At 44.0% G+C, this 17,457-nt stretch overlaps 1 protein-coding gene across 1 annotated transcript in view; it reads left to right on the forward strand.

Moving 5' to 3' along the window:
* calcrla (calcitonin receptor-like a) overlaps positions 1 to 7,271 on the forward strand; it is a 51,494-nt gene extending 44,223 nt beyond the window's left edge. Inside the window, exons 10-13 of the mRNA XM_034109715.2 lie at positions 150 to 216; positions 997 to 1,215; positions 2,529 to 2,570; positions 3,469 to 7,271. Coding sequence (XP_033965606.1) covers positions 150 to 216; positions 997 to 1,215; positions 2,529 to 2,570; positions 3,469 to 3,690 — 550 coding nt within the window. The 3' untranslated portion in view covers positions 3,691 to 7,271. The remainder of the gene's footprint in view (positions 1 to 149; positions 217 to 996; positions 1,216 to 2,528; positions 2,571 to 3,468) is intronic.
* The last annotated feature ends 10,186 nt before the right edge of the window (positions 7,272 to 17,457 follow it).

Genomic DNA, 17,457 nt, shown 5'->3' on the forward strand with positions numbered 1-17,457 from the left:
TGATGGCTTCTTTAATCAATCCCCCCGCTGAGCTGTTGATGCTAATTAATTTCTCGTAAAACCCATTGATCTGCATCGTGGGTCGGCGGTCATGTGATGCAATAACACTGTTGGGTAAACATTTCTCTGGCATCCTCTCTTCTCTGTAGCTGTTGGATCAGCTCCAAAACATCGCTACTCTACATCATCCACGGCCCCATCTGTGCAGCTCTCTTGGTAAGACTTCACTCTTTTCCCTCAAACCAATCAATTACAGTAGAGTCAAACACAATAACAACATCGTGTTCCATACTTCTCTTTGTTTAATAGCGCAACGAAAAAATAAGTCTGTTTTGCCTCTTTGAGTGAACTCTGTGGGTGGCCTGAAACCAGAACACAGTTTCATATCATGCGTAAATACACTTATCTTGCTAAATCAATGCATCTGCCCCTGTGAGGATCCACCCAATGGTCTTCTGGCCGTTGTTGCATTCTCGGAATTCAACTAAACAGAAGAGCCAGGCACGCTTCAGAGAAAAGTGCTCCCTGAAGACTCTCGTAGGACTAAATGTCCAGTTCTGAAAGCGTTTACAGAAACTTGGCCGACAAATGCCTTGGTGTTGTTTTGTTCATGATGGAACATTCTGTATTTGCTTAAACCTTACACGTACTGGCCAGTTGAGACATGAACCACATGGGCAGTTGTCCATGGGCAAGATAACATGTAATGTAATGTCTTGAGACAAAAGCTGATTGGTTTTGAGATTGCAATGTGTTCCGCTTTTTGCTTTTTACATGGACTCTTTACTTACATACCAAAGCCCAATGAAAGGTGACCAGATACGTACGACATTTGGTCAATACTTCTTGACTACAAATGGAAACCAAAATGCTTCCGATACCAAAATGTTGTCGCATTGCCAAATGCAGATTCCGCAGATTAGTCTTGAACAGCAACTATTAGCCAGAATATTCTGCTGATGTATTGATATCCTGTCTGCTGCTTTCCGCCTCTAGGTCAATTTGTTCTTTCTGCTCAACATTGTGCGAGTCCTCATCACCAAACTGAAGGTGACCCATCAAGCGGAGTCTAGTCTCTACATGAAAGCCGTGAGAGCCACCCTCATCCTGGTGCCTCTGCTGGGGATTCAGTATGTCCTGTTCCCCTACAAGCCCGAGGGACGGGTCTCCTCCGAAATATACGACTACATCATGCACATACTAATGCATTACCAGGTGAGACGATGGTCAAATGGTCAAAGGCTTGAGGTCCAAGGAATTTTTCCATGTAAAGAATACATAAATAACTGTATGTTAGTTCATACTTGTCAACTGCATGTCCAGAGTATATTTTTTGAATCCGAATCAAAAACGGGTTTATTGCCAGGTAGGTTCACACATACGAGGAATTTGACTTGATGTCATGGTGCATACATAAAATATAAAACAAAGAATCTCCATATAAAACAAGACATCTTTAAGGACACTATAAAATATAGTTAAATAGCAATACAATACATATTACTCCGGGTCCCAGACCCCCCCCATACCCCACAAATATTTGTATTGCAGATCTACATGAATCACACAAACGACCTATTTTGGATTCAAAACGGCGAATTTCGCCGAAAGGTGACAAGTCTGCATCCCTGCGATCCACACAGCCAGGTGCAGTGAAGCACAAAACACGAAGAAAAGTCAATGTTTCTACTAACCAGTAGCTGAAGCTCGTCCAGTTTATTGCTTATGGAGGAACGCACGTTGGAGAGAAATATATCGGGTTGCAGCGTGCGAAGTCCGCGGCTCCGGAGGCGCACGAGTGTCCCGGCCAGTTTCCCTCTCCTGTGGCGTTTCAGTGCTTGGATGCACGTGAGGGTACCTTTTACAAGAATATCCAATAATTCCACAGAAGAACAGATAAAAGTGGGAAAGCAATCCGCTGAAGTTGTTTCTCTAATGTTTAGGAGCGCTTCCCTGTTGAACAAACGGTGTTGAACAAAACACCGAAGCAGCCACCTGCGGCGCCATCTTAGCTCCGAACCTATTCAAGGTTTATTGTCCGCTGTACTGCAGTGTCCCTGTGCTCTAATCATAAAGTCATGGTGTCCTTGCAGCATGTATATCATTTATTATTAAACTTGGTTACATGTAAGTGGCTTACTCCTGCATTCCCGGAGACATATACTTGTTTTTTTGTTTACTAAATGAACTTTTGCCTGGGTATCCAGCATCTTAGCTTTCAGTAACAAGTTGAGCATTCCTTTCAGCCTCCCACAAGACTTTGTTTATGTTGTAGCGCAGGAAGGAAGGCATGACTTATCTGTTGAGTGTTGGTGAGGTGTTATCTGATCATTCTGAGCTGACCCAGCATGGGCACTGCTGGGAAAACGTCTTGAGCAACAAACCAAATTCGATAACAATAGTTTTCTTTGCTTTGCAGAACCGTAGACCTTTAAATATCACCAGTGAATAGCTGACAGTCGAGGCTTCAGACCAGTTATTAAGGTGTGTATTTTCTCTAATTGTCATGTATATTTTCTGAATTTCAGGGTCTGCTGGTGGCCACCATCTTCTGCTTTTTCAACGGAGAAGTAAGATGTTTTTATTTATTTATTTAAACCTGCATGCACACATACATCCACACTCTTCCAAACTTCCCCTATGTGATCAGGAATAGACAAGGCAACTGCCTCTGCATGACCCGCAGCAGGATGGTAAATTAGCAGAATGTCTTCGGGGCTTTGCCGGGGACTTAGCATTGTTTACTGTTGGAAAGCAGCCATAGATTTGACTCTAGATTTCTTTCAATTATTCACGTGATTGATCTGCTTACAGAATAGCTTGTTACTGCCAGAAGTGATTATCTAAAGGGCCATTAAATAACTCATTTACCCTGTTATTAGGTGTTAACATAAAATGGAGAAAAGCACCGCTTTATTTTACACTTAACTGCTTTGAATGTCTATTAAACATCTTATAACAATAAGCTTATTGTACGCTTAATGCGCTTATTGTAAACAGTGGCATTGACTTGTCTTTATATAGGAATTTAGGCACACAAAATAAATGGATATAATATATATGTGACAGCACTAAAGAGCCATATTGAAGATATGTTCAAGATAACAAGAGTCCAAGCACATCAAATGTATTTATGCATCCACATTTTTTTTTAAAGAACAAGTCTGCCTTATCAAAAACAAACAGTTTTACTAAGAATTAGTGCAAAAGCAGTTAAGAATGACTGCACTCCAAAGTAATTACAATTCCTGAAGGAAAGGTTAATATTTGGAGAAATAGCTATTAGGCTAGCTTAGCACAAAGATGTGTATCATTAGGAAACCTCTACACTCATATTACCATTGGAAAGAAAGCAAATGTGTTTTTTCCCCCAACACATTTAACTTGTACTTTAGGTGCTTTAACCATAGTTGTGTCTTAAATATGTATCCATTTCCATTACATATTAATTCTGGTTTCTCTGGTTAGGTCCAAGCAGTTCTTCGGAGGCATTGGAACCAGTACAACATCCAGTTTGGCAGCAGCATAGGGAACCACTCGGAAGCGATGCGTTCGGCCTCCTACACAGCCTCCTCCATCACCGAGGTACAGGGCTGCTACAGCATCGACGGCCACACAGAACACATGAACGGCAAAGGCCTCCACGACGCCGACGCCTCCATCTTGAAGTCAGACAGCCCCTTCGCCTGACAACATTCCCGTAACCCTGCCTGCCCCACCCACAAGCCTAGAAACTGCAGCATGTTCGGAGAGACAACCAGAGAACTCACCTTTTCCTTTTGATACGAAGTCAGAAGCAATGTTTGAGGAAAAGGACACACTCTCACCCACCTGAAGGACATTGTCCCCTCTCGGTCACACCGCTCTTTATCAGCATTGTACGGTGAGCTCAATACAACCACTCCTGCGCTTTGTGTACAAGTTGACACAGAACTGCTTCACTCGATCTAAGATGCATTCTGATAATCACAATAACGTTGCGATCTTTCTGCCTGACAGAATTGTTTTAAAGTGGATGAACATTAACAGCTCGACCGTCCTTCGGGAAACATGTTGTGCACAAAAAGCCTTTGGTAACACTGTCAATTCTTATGACATGGTTAGTGCCAAACCAAGAAATCTTTGCCTGCCTCATTTTTCTTTTTTTTTCAATACAGAACCAGAACGAAGATAGGACGTCTAACAAGTGCATAATAATATATTAAAGCTATATTATATATTTCACATGTTACACTTAATGTATCTGAACATATTATTGTTTATTGAATAAATACCATACAGTATTTATTGAAGTTGATATGATATTTTATTTTGGAAATTAATATGACTCATTGCTTCACGCAGACGTTCAATGTATTTCTTGTTTGTTTCTGTGTGCAGTTAATGCAGATGATTTCCTGTAAACCACATATTGGGTTGTTATGTAACTTCTTAACACAATATTTTCACAGAGAAGCCGTCTTGATATCACATGTTCACCAATATTCATTACACTCGAATGTAACAGTGAAGTTTGAAGACGTGGCTCTGAACATACTGTATGTACCACATTCCCATTCACTGCTGTCTTTAGCCTTACTGCTCTCAGATTACTTAAATATAACCACTAAATAAGCATTATGGGGTGTTCAGACTGAATGGTACTGTTAGAAATGCAGGAGGCTAACGGTAAGATAATGAAATACAAGTCAGCAAAGCAATTCTAAAGGAAAGGGTTGGATTTTCAAAGTACATTTTTCAACATCAACTTACAAGGTAACTTAGGAACCGTAGCTATTGCACTGTATGTATGTATATTACATCCCATTCGTAACTTACTTAACTTATGTGCAGGATTTAAGTTAACAAAAACCTATTGTCTTTTAAGGTTGTTAGGAAGCTAGAAGCTAATGTTGTTTATGCTAACGTTAAACAACATTATGCTAAGGTTGTTAGCACCAAGTAGCAGGAACATGCACCTGCACAAAGTGAATTGGTCGATGCAGAGCGTCTCAAGGTAATGATGGATTGCATTGCAGCAAAATTCTATATATGTTTTATATCTTATTCATATCAATTATGTATATGCTAACTAGTGCTAGCGTCAGTCTGAACACATGCCAGAAGTGATATCCTCACTGTCTCTCAAGAAACTGCAAAACATAATACTGCAAAAAACATTCTTAAAAGCATTTAGCAAGCTGTCCAAACAGTTCTGCTGTCATTTCATCCTAAAACCTTCATGTACGTTTTGTTCATTTTAGAACCTGTATAGGCTACTGCTGGGAACAGGATTCACTATCAGCTGATGTAAATCTTTTTGTAAGTCTAGTTTCTGAAAAGTTGAACATGTGAGAGTGACTGGCATGTGTGCATGATTTATACATTTACAGTATTTATGAGTACATTATACTCATGACGCATTCAAGCATAAAGTAACCGTCTTATGTGACAGTGTGTTGGACGTTGATAAATACATTGTTTGTTCTACCTTTGGGTTTAAAAAAGGGAGGATGGGGAAGCGGTGGGATCTGTCTGCTCGTATTATTTACCATTTGTTGTAGAGTCATCACCTTTCCACTCTGCCTGTATTTGAAAGTGAAGAAAGAAAAGGAGCACTGCCTTCTGTGTAACTTATTAATGCCATATTATAAGAACAGACGGAGACAATTAGTGTTAGTTTGATATGTAGAAACTCACATGCAACTTTCCAAACGGCATGTTTTCTTTACTATTTCAACGTAGAGTGTTGAAGACAAACAATATATATCCTTCATAACAGTATTCCAAAAACAAGTATACATTTGTTTTATAGTCAGTTACTTTTATCTTTGGTGGATGAGTATTTTTGTAGATCATGAATTTCTCAATAATCTGAACATGAGGACTTTATAGCCTACGGTGGCCAACAGGTGCAAACGCGTTACAACAGCCCAAAACATTTCCATTGGGAGAAACGCGGCGCAGTTTAAAAAACGGTGCACATACAAAAACAAAAATGTGCTACAACACATGCAAATGAAGAAACAACTTCGCCAACACTAACAAACACAAAGTGCACTTGTTGGCGTTTGGGGATTATAAAGTTGGCCAAATGTCACCGTCTTTGGAAACTCACCTAAAATGTAATTATTAAAGTCTTATTTTAACAAAGTGATCAGACGATCCCTTCCGATTTGTTTGCGTATCTGCTATCTGCGTATTAAGCTAGCTAGCTACCGTAGATAACCCGATCATTTAGAATATTACTAACTTTGACGATAGTGACAGTTGGCCAACTTTATAAATCCCGAAAACCTCAACAAGCGCTCCGCTCCCAGCTGTGTGCATCACTTTTTAGGGTTCCCTGGTTTCCGTGTGTTTTGGACCCATTACAGCATTTTGTATTTGCAGCGCTTTTAGAAAATGCTGAACATGTTTCCTACAGTTGGCGAAGATGTTTCTTTATTATCATGTGTTTTGGCACATGTGTTTTTATATTTGCATCGTTTTTGAAAGTGCAGTGCTTGTCTCCTAACAGGTTTTGTGGCCGTTCCAGTAACATATTTAAAAGAAAGTTCTATAGTATTTTGATATGTGAAAAAGTGTTATTGGATGCCAATGATAACGGGAGTGGGTTAATTACAGGATATATGCAGAGTATTCTTTAAAGCAAGGGTTCAGTATCACACATACATTTTGTACTTTGTAATGTCAGATCTGCAGGACAGTTTCTCTGTATAATTCTAAACTATACAACTTACATACATGGCGATCACAGTGCAGTCTTTATAAACCAAGTCATTTACCTACTGTGTAGTGATGGTTTTATAGTAAATTAAACAGTATTTTCATCACAAACTAAAGAGATTTCTGGAAAATGTAGTAACTGTATCATTTAAGTTGTGTATATGTGTGAAATATTTTCATATGACTCTCCAAAGGGTTTGTGAAGTCCGCTGGGACACTTTGGTGAAATGTTGTGAAGTACTGTATTACAAAAGCATTAATGGCAATGTCTGTAGTTTTTGTTTATACTGTACTGTATTTAACTTTGGCAGTCTTGACACATTGACTCCACACTGCTGTTTGAATGTAACTGGTTGTGTTTTATTCTCTGTGAAAAACATATATATACATATATATTTACGTACAAGGTGTCTTTTTATTATTTCACTGATTAGACCATGTTGCTTTCTGCATTTAATACAGTTTAGAACATCAACAACAACCATCATCTATTATTTAATTTGTTGGCTTAATTGTTTGTATTGTTGTACATGTTTAAATAAAAAGCACATATTTGACTTTCACTATTTCCAGTACAGGTAGTTTTATGGTCAGTATAAGGGATTATGTTATCAAATATGTGCAATCATACAATTCCAGAACAGAAGTATGAATATAAGATAAAGTAAGGTTCAGAATTCAAAGCTTTTTTAGAAAAGTGGTTTTAAATGTCTTTGTCACTCCAAATTTCAGAAAATCCCCAATGTTTATGGAATTAATAATAATAATAATAATCCTTATATATATATATGTATAATAGTGATACATCAAGCTATGAATCATTTATGAAAAAACTGTTCAGAATAAGGATTCAACTTTAAGGTTTGTTTAAAGGAATGGTCCACTCATTAGATAATTAATCAAAACTTCAGTATTTAGTGAAACGTTATGTTTAAACCATACCCTGAAGAAATCAGCGATATTCCCCGGTAAATAATGATTTTATAGCTCATTTTTATCAAGACCTGTATATTCCGTCTGGCCGCCGCCATGTTTGCCATTTTCAGTAGTCACGTGATGGTCGTGACGTCATCCATGCGTTCACTTTGTCAACACACGGAAATATGGTGGAGTATTTCAGTTCGGACTCGTCAGCAGAGGAAGAAGTTTTGACCAATGTGAAGAGATTGGATGGGGGAATTCAGCCATACATATCAGTATGACAATACGACACCCTCTGTCCTAAGACCCTCACATCGTACAAGGAAAAACTTCAGAAGAAAACCCCCAGTTTAAAGGGAACATGGGAGAAACCTCAGGGAGAGCAACAGAGGAGGGATCCCTCTCCCAGGACGGACAGACGTGCAATAGATGCCGTGTGTAAATTGAAAAGATAATACATTTGCAACATAGGTAGACCAAATGTTTGGAAATGCATGTGTGTATAATGGGAAGATGATATAAGATACTATATGTATGCATGTAGTACCACCCTTGCTAGCGATTCCCTCTCTAGTTTAGCATACTCAGCTTCGTTGTCCCTGGCCATAGAATCACGATTTTATGGGGCCGGAAAAAACTGGGGAAAATACACACTAGCCGGTACTACGCTATATGGAAAGGCCACCAAAAACTGTCCTGGCCTGGACGTTTAAACGGGGCTAGCCGCTGCAATGGAAATGCGCTATAACATACCTTATTCTTACTCCGAGCACTACTTCTGCTCCTCCGTCGCTTCACACTTGCAGAGGGCGATTTCTCTACTGGCCGAACTGGTGTCCTGGTCGGTGATGACACCAGAAAGACCGATGGTACTGCATCTCCATTGAGTAATGGTTGTTCTTTAAATCCCATGTTATGTTTGATCATACTCTCAGAGTAGTCGTCCGGAAATGTGAAATGTTCGCTGCATACATGAGCCTGTGAATCTCTCGGTTCGGGCCGGCCACATTTCGCTAGCCACTGCCTCCGAATGTACTTCTTATGCTTACCTTTTGGCAACAGATGGAACCGAGCATTCCGTGGATTGTTCCTATCAGAATTATGGCAATATTTCGCGATACAGTGAGGCATATTTGAATAGAGAAACTACAGTAAATAACATGGAGATCAACGTGTCTTCGAAAACCAAACGCATGGATTACGTCACGTCCGGGAAATGGCGGCGCCCACAGTGTTGATGTTATTTCGGTATATAATCAGTTTAAAATCACTGATAATGTCATCGGATTAAAACAAAAAAAAGAGAGACTGGCAGAGACTGGTCTGTTTTATCGGATGATAATTTTTAAAAAATGAGTGTCATGAGCATACCATTCCTTTAATAGGTGGAGATTTGAGTTGATAGATATTTAAATAGTATTGTTCCATCTTGTACAATTATTAACATTTAGCAAGAAACTACAGATGAATTAGAAAAACAAATGGATATCAAAATACTAATTTGTATTTTGACTATTTTCTTGTTAGTAGTCTGAAAGAAGACATGTTATGGAGGCAACCAAAAAACGCAAAGTTGGCCAGTCCATAAAAATAGTTTTAGCCTGAAGTGTATCAGCGTAACATCCTTCATATTTGTCTCATTGATTGCAAACAATATGAGATAAGTGTCGAAGTATGGTCTTCCAAATCCTTTAGAACACGATGTAACTAATTTGACACCTCTGTGCCTGGTGGGGGGGTGTTGTAATAAGAAACATCGACTACACTGGAAAGACTCCCCACAGCAACTGTCAAACAGATGAGCTTTATTTTGTAGAACCCCCAGGTCCCACATCTTTTCTGTTGTGAGAAGTGGAGAAAATATATATTAAAAACATGTAACAGCACAGTGTACAGTAAGTGTAAAGATACGTATAGTGTATGGCAGACATCTGATAACATGTCGTAAAATTGAATGTTTTAGATAAAGTATAAATTCACATTTTTTTAAATCAAATGAAATGGAAAAAGTATGACTTCATCTGGATGATACTCACTAATGGTTTGCATTTGTCTCGAACACCATAATAACCTTAAAGGTGGGGTATGTAATTTTGGAGAAACCAGCTCGAGTGCGCTTGAATTTGAAAATACACAACCGGAGAAAATCTATAGATTACTGACGTAACCCCAGTTCTCAGAGTAACATGAAGTGAGATGTCTCACTATGGGATGCGCCTCAATGCGTATGCAAACAGAAGCATCAATCTCATTACGCCAATTCTGATTGGCTGGTGATCTTGACTTCAACGTCAGGGAATCCACCCACCCTTTAAGTAGATTGCGCTACGACGCAGTGTCATTCAAAATAAGCACCTCTTCTCGCTTCGCCTTAGCAAGGAGGGCCGTTTGGTGAGACATCTCACTTCATGTTACTCTGAGTCCTGGGGTTACGTAAGTAACCTATAGTTCTCATTCATAACACTCCGTTCGATGTCTCACTATGGGATATTGAAACTCCCGTATTGCTAGACATGCTTATCTCTAAAATCACCAAAACAACCAGAACTTAACAGGAAGAACCCTGTCTCAACACGGGGCCCAGCACTGCGCGGGCCACACTTGGAGCAGAGACATCTAGCCCGTTGGTGCCTGCAAACCCTGACTCGTATAAGCCAGAGCAATCGCTTCCACAATCCAGTGGGAGAGCCGTTGCCTGGTAACGGGCTTGCCCCTCTGAGGGTTAGCCCAGGATACAAAGAGTTGGTCATGATGTAGCAGTGGCCGCAGAATAAATATATTAATTTAACAGTTTGGTTTAAACCGCTAAGTCCGACAACGCCAACCTGGGAATTTCACCCAGGGAAATGTGACAAGTTTTAAGTCACTAGGAAACACAGGTTCGGTTACTCATAGAACAAGAGACGTGGTTCAATTATCAAAAATAGAACAGTTTATTTATACAATAGTAAAAATACACTTTATAAAAACCGTCACACAGGGCTATATCCAAAAGGGAGAGAACGAACAAGGGGGGCTGAGGCTTACCAGTGGGGGAGAGGGTCAACAAATGAGTAGAGGGATCCCACAAAAAACAAACTTAAGTCACCCCGGTCACACGTGTTCCACACTCACACAATCACACGGAGAAAAGATCCAAAAACTCGGGGGAAGCACAGCACACGGAAAGGGGGAAGCCACCACCTCAGACACCAATACCACCCCTTCAGCTCTCAGTAACTAAAACAGGAGAACAAGGGAAAACACAATAAGTGGGGGACAAAAACACAGAATGACTCAAAATGAAATAAACCAAAATTAGCCGCAGCCATACGGGCAATCATGCGGCATAAACAAAACTATGCAAAAAAAGCAAAGAAAGAAAACCTAAACCAAAATCATATAAACAAACAATGAATTGAGCAAAGATATATCGGCACTAATTAAGTATAAAATAAACCAAAAGAAAACAAAGAAAAATAGGAATAAACAAAAATAAACTATTAATGAAAAAAAAGTAAACAAAATAGTTTGAATTGGTGAAGGAAAGAATAACTAAACAGAAGGAGTTAGCCCAGCAGTCCAGTCACTAAAATCCCACTAAGGGGAGCGGACCTATAGTGCAGAGTAGGCCACACTAAACCGGCCCAAACACAGTAGGATCAGTAGGGCAGGTGATGATACTGCCGTAGGCAATGCCAAACCGGACCAGACACGATAGCCAGACGCAGACAATCTACTAGCACTTAGCCGCACACAGGATCAGCAGTACGGGTGATGACCCTGCGTCAGAAACCCGTCTCTTTTCGGTGCAGCAAAACAGCAGCGGTTCTTTAAAGCCTTAGCTTGGCCCTAGATTAACAATAAACAGTATATATTAGTATAATATTAATGTTCAGGAAAGGTGTGGTGAATGGACTGAACAAATCGCCGTACATACCGATCAGGCAGAGAGGAGAGAGTTTCATGCTCTCTATGTTACAGCTACTTGACGGGCATCGCCAGGAAGACCCTCCGCTCTACAAAACAAAACGTGACTACACGTAAGTATGATAGAGAATTGTGAAACTTTACCTGAAGCTAGCTATTCCCCTACAACATACCTACGCCGGTGGCGGAAGCAAAACACGGCAAAAACAGAAGTGGGTAGGTCTGGGCACCAGCAAACAAGAGGCCGCCAGCTAGAAGCCTCTTCCCCTTTATAGGGTGCCCCCTGGCGGTGATGGGCTAAAAAGAATATGCCTTACAACACTATTTACTGCTCATCCTGCTACAATCACAACAAAACTCTTTTGACCTGTCCATATAGATGCGTAAAGCACGAACTGGACACAGCAAATTCTGCTGCTGTTCCTCAGAGGAACACAGCGGCGGAGGAAATGCCACAATGTCAATGGGGGTACATGAGCCAACCACCTTAAAGGCAGGGTTGGGCTTCAGCAACACTCTCGTTTGCCCCGGGGCAAACTGAGTGCATGAATGTCACTGACTCGCTTGGCAGATGCCAGAGCCAGTAACAGCACTGTCTTCAGTGACAGGTGTTTCATGTCAGCTTCTTCCAGGGGTTCAAATGGAGGTTGAGTGAGCCCATCTAAAACCACTGCCAAGTCCCATAAGGACACCAGTGACCTGGAAACAGGGAGGAGTCTGCGAGCCCCTTTCATAAAACGGCAGACCAAAGGATGTTGGCTAGCCGTCTTTCCCTCAAAGCCCACATAGCATGCAGCAATAGCAGCCAGGTACACTTTGATCGTAGAGAAAGCTCTGTGTTTATCAATTAAGTCCTGTAGGAATGATAGAATCACCCCGACAGGACATTGAAAAGAGATGTGTCCTTTTTGAAGGCACCACTCCTCAAACACCCTCCACTTACAGTCATAGAGGGACCTGGTGGAGGAAGCTCTTGCACTCTGAATAGTGTGTATCACCTTCTGAGGGAGACCCACTGTATTCAGATTGTACCACTCACGGGCCAGGCCCATAGTGCCAAGCGCACAGGGTGTGGGTGAAAGATCGTCCCCCCCCCGCCTGAGACAGTATGTCCCTGCGTAGCGGGAGCTGCCACGGCTGCCCGCACAGCAGCTGATATATCTCCGCCAGCCAGTACATTGCAAGCCAGTGCGGAGCTATCAGGATAAGTGTGTGGCGTTGTTCTCTCACTCTGGCCAGAGTTGGGGGTATCGGAGCCAGGGGTGGGAACGCGTACAGAAGGACCGGAGGCCAAACGTGCGCGAGCGCGTCCACGCCTAACGGTGCGTTTAAATCGCGCATTGAAAAGAACAGCTGACATTGAGCATTTTCTTTTGATGCGAACAGATCTACCGCGGCTCTGCCGTAACGCACCCACAGCTGACTCACAATTATTGGACGTAGAGTCCAGTCTGCATATAGTGGTGCACCTCTGGACAGCAGATCCGCGCCAGAGGTTCATCACTCCTGGTACGTGCGTCGCTCTCAGAGAGAGGAGACGTCCGCAGCTCCATAAGATCAGTTAGCGTGCCAGCATGTGTAACTGGAGAGAACGCAAACCCCCTTGGCGGTTTATATACGATATTGTGGTCGTGTTTTATGTCCTCACGAGGACATGATGTCCTCTGAGAAAAGGCAGAAAGCATTTCAGGGTGAGGAACACCGCTAAAAGCTCCAGATAATTTATGTGTGACCGTTGGAGGTCTCTGCTCCAGAGACCCCTCACAGGTCGACCTTCGTATATACATGACCACTTTCCGCGATAGGACAGCACCCATAGGTACGCCCCGTACTAGAAAAGTCGGGTGTAGCCAGTGGCGCAGTGCCATTACGCATTTCATAGTGACCATCCGTCACTGACGCGCGGGGGACGCCCGGGGGAAGAGTACAGTCTGGGCTGGGGACAACATGCTCTATTCTGTGTTTATTACGTTGAGCAGGTGTTTTACGAGGACATTCGTCTGCGTAACAGCCTCTTGCTCCGACTGTGCGAGAAGGAGCCAATCGTCCAGATAAGTTGCCAGGCGAATACCCTGTTGTCTTAACGGGGCTATCGCGGCTTCCGTACACCGTACAAACACTCGCGGGCTGAGAGACAGACCGAAGGGAAGTACTCTGTACTCGTAACAGACACCCTGAAAGGCGAACCTCAGATATTTCCTGTGTGGGTAATATACTGGGATGTGGAAATACGCATCTTTCAGGTCGACTGATGTGAACCAGTCGTTTTGGCGCACGAGACGCAACAGAGATGTGTGAGTGACAGAGTTGGGTGTAACGCGTTTTGTCGGTAACGGAGTAGTGTAACGCGCTACTAAAATCAGTCATAATCAAACCTCAACAAACACCTGCAAAGAACACATGCTAAGGTGAAGCTAACGCACAGCTATTTGTTGTTTGTTTATATCATGTAGTATGTTCTTCTTCTCTGTTTTCCTGTTGTTGCCTGTTTTGAATGACGAATACACACTACCGCCGCCTGCTGGTAAGGAGAGTTATTGCCACTCACGCATGCGCAGTTCGTACTGCGCATGCGTCTTTGCGGTGTCTGGTTCCAGTGCAACACATGGCCAACACGCAGGAGAACACGCCGACGCAACAGCGTGAGCAGAGATATACTGCGCAAAATATACAGATAGCAGGAGACAGAGGACAGCCATGGTCAGATAGGAAAACATTCAGGATCTGGATCAGTCTTATGCGACAATGGAAACTGAACTAAAGAGAACATTTGAAACTTTAGCAGTCTGCGTGATCTGCCTGCAGGGAGGGGCGGGCTGGCCTGCGAGTAAAGTAACGAGTTACTTTATGTAGAGAGTAACGAAGTAGTTTAATATATTACTTTTTTTTAAAGTAATATGTAATATGTAATATATTACTTTTTTTTAGTAACGACCCCATCTCTGGTGAGTGAGCATTCTGAATTTGTATCTTTTGAGATATTTGTTCAGAGCTCTCAAATCTAGTATAGGCCGAATTCCGTTCCCTCCCCGTTTGGGAACGAGGAACTACTTGGAATAAAAGCCGCTCTGACTCTGTTCGGCGGGTATTATCAATATAGCCTTCTTTTCTAGTAGCGAGAACATCTCTTGCTCCAGAATATGGGCCGACTCTCCCCGGGCCTGTGAATACAGAATGCCCGAGAAGTGAGGGGGGGTGACAGCGAATTGGAGCCTGTAGCCCCGTATTACTGTCTTGAAAACCCAAGCAGAATCTGTGAGCATCCTCCACTTTTCGCTTCTCAAAGCGAGCGGAGATGTGACAGCTCTGTCGTCTGCCCTCAGTGTCTCTATTTGTTGTGTTATGGGGCCCTCTAGTGTCTGAACACGGTGGTACCCAAGGTTGACAACCCCGACCGACACTGCGCATGCGCGTGACGGTAGTGCCTTCACAATCCCGTCTCTTGTCCGCCTTTTGAGAGAGGCCGTAGCCGCTCTCAAAAGAGGGGCAGACGACAGACTGTTTATTGTTTTTATTTTCATTTTTATTGACTGCGCCCTTGGCTTCAAGCCTGGAAACGACAGTGGAAAATGATTTATTAGGAAACAACAATGATGACATGTGTTTGTGTGACTTAAACAGGCAGCGGAACTTGCTGTCTTTGATGTTAAGTCCATTTCCCTGATGGCGCGAACTTGAGGATGACGTTCTGGCATCACTCGAGGCGGCGGGAAGATGGGGGCATGGTGGCACCTGAAAACACATGAGCATCTAACACTGGAACATGCTCTGGAGCTGGGGAACAGGGAACTTCCAGCTCCTTCGTCGAGGAGAGGAGAGGAGGCTGTCAGGCCGCCCGCTCCTTCTTCCTCACCTGGTGGCTGAAAACCTGGGTCAGCTGCGCCTGAGCGGCAGCTGCCGGAACCGGAGATTTTCTTGGCCAGCTCCCCCTCGCCTCGTGCCTGGGCTGGGGACCCGAGACGGGCTGTGGTCTCTGCTGCTTCGGTATCTTGAACCGGGCAGGACGTGAGGCAGCTTAAGTGAAGGCCTGCCGCGGGACCATTGAAGGTGGCGGCTGGACCCTTCGGGGGAGACAGAGCTGGAGAGCCTCGTCTCCCTTCCTTTTTGATTCGCATCTCAGCTGCATCGAAGCTAGAGCGGAGCCAAATATGCCCTCGGGAAAAATAGGCATGTCCAGAACATCCTCTTTGTCCCGGTCTGGAAGGTTCCCCGATAACCAGGTTGAGCCATCTGGCTCTCTCCTGTACCACCATAATTTCCAGTGCTTTGCCCATGGCTTGGACTGCACAGCGCTGCACACAGAGGCAAATGTCCGTGATCGCTGCGATCTCGTCTCACACGGCAGGCTCAGGTTTGCTCGACAAGTCTTCGTAGAGCTCCGCCTGGTAGGCGGTCAGCAGCGAGGAGACGTTGAGTGCCCTGGCGGACAAAGCTGCGGCTTTATAGGCCCGTTCGGTCATCGCTGACTGGAACCGGTCTGCCTTTGCCGATAGCATGAGGTTCCTGCTCGGTGTCGAAGCCAGCCTCGGTTGGAGGTGGGCTGCCACCAGCGGTTCCATGGGGGGCATGCGGAGCAGGCCGAGCCTCTCCATACCGTCACAGTCCAGGGAGGAGGCACCCTGGATTGGGGCCTTGCTTCTAAAAGGGCGGTCTCTCCACGAGACCGACACCTCTTCCAGCATCTCCGGAAAGACTGGAAGGAGCTGCCTCTTTGTCCTCGCTGCTTGGGGCAAGTTCTTCCCCTCGTAGCGAGATCTGGAGGTCTCCTTGGCCACTTCAGGCCATGGGATGTCCAGCCTGGACGCAGCGCGTTGACACACGGCCTGCAAGTCCATACTTAGGACGGGCGAAGCTGGTGTGCTTTCGCCCGGGAGAGCGGACATCGCTCCCGGCTTTGCAGCCTTTGCCGATGAAACGAAGATGTCATCATCATCCGAGTCGGACAGGAGGAACTCAGAGGTATCCTCTTTGTCCTCCATATAGTCCAATTCCAGGACATCCTCCGTGGGTGGAACCATGGTGAGGTCCAGTTGGGAGCCCCAGCTTGACACAGCGCGGGGCTCCGCTCTCGCGGCTCTTGCCGCCACCGGGTCCCAGCCTGACACAGCGCGGGGCTCAATCGCTGCCGCGGACGCCACCATGTCTTGATTTCCGGCCGGCGAATCAGCGGATATGAGGGGGTCCCGTCCCGCCAAGCTAGCTTGGCGTGCTAACCGTCGGCGGAGGCTCTTAATGGTGAAGCGGGTACAATGCCCGCACGAGCCGGGTTATCGATAGCCTCCCGGGCGTGTTCCAGCCCGAGGCAGGACGAGCAGACCTGGTTTGAGTCTGTGCCTGAAATCTTAAACCCGCAGCCGCATAGCCGAGCTTCCGAGTCCCTGACTCCTCTGGTGTGAGGGAGAGAAGGGTCCATCTTCGTTCGCCGGGGTGTCGGCGTGGAGTGGACACGCTAGTAACAGGTACGTTACTGAGAAAAAAATCTAACCTTGCTGTTAGTCCGAAAGGAAAAAAGCGACGGTGTAGATTTTATTCTTTAAAGAATATTAACTGGTGTGTTAATACCTTTTTTTTTATCTCTGTCTCCTCTGGTGTGAGAGAGAAAAGAGAACGTTTTCTTTACCGTGGTGTTGGTGTGGAGGGAAGAAAAAGCTAGCAACAGGTATGTTACTAGCTTGAAGAAAAAAATCAAACCTTACCGTTATTTCGACAGAAAGAAACGACGAGGCAGATTACAATATTAACTGGTGTGTTAATATTGTTCAGTCTTCTTGCAAAGCAAAAAAGTAACCGGCAAGCGCCCGTCGACCGAATGTTACTTTTGGGTTCAGTCTGTGGACCGTTAAGCTAGCCCGGTTACTGATAATTCGAGATGTGCTCTGAAGCGAGAAGAGGTGTTTGAATGACGCTGCGTCGTAGCGC

The sequence above is a fragment of the Pseudochaenichthys georgianus genome, chromosome 21 (assembly GCF_902827115.2).
Source record: "Pseudochaenichthys georgianus chromosome 21, fPseGeo1.2, whole genome shotgun sequence".
NCBI lineage: Eukaryota > Metazoa > Chordata > Actinopteri > Perciformes > Channichthyidae > Pseudochaenichthys > Pseudochaenichthys georgianus.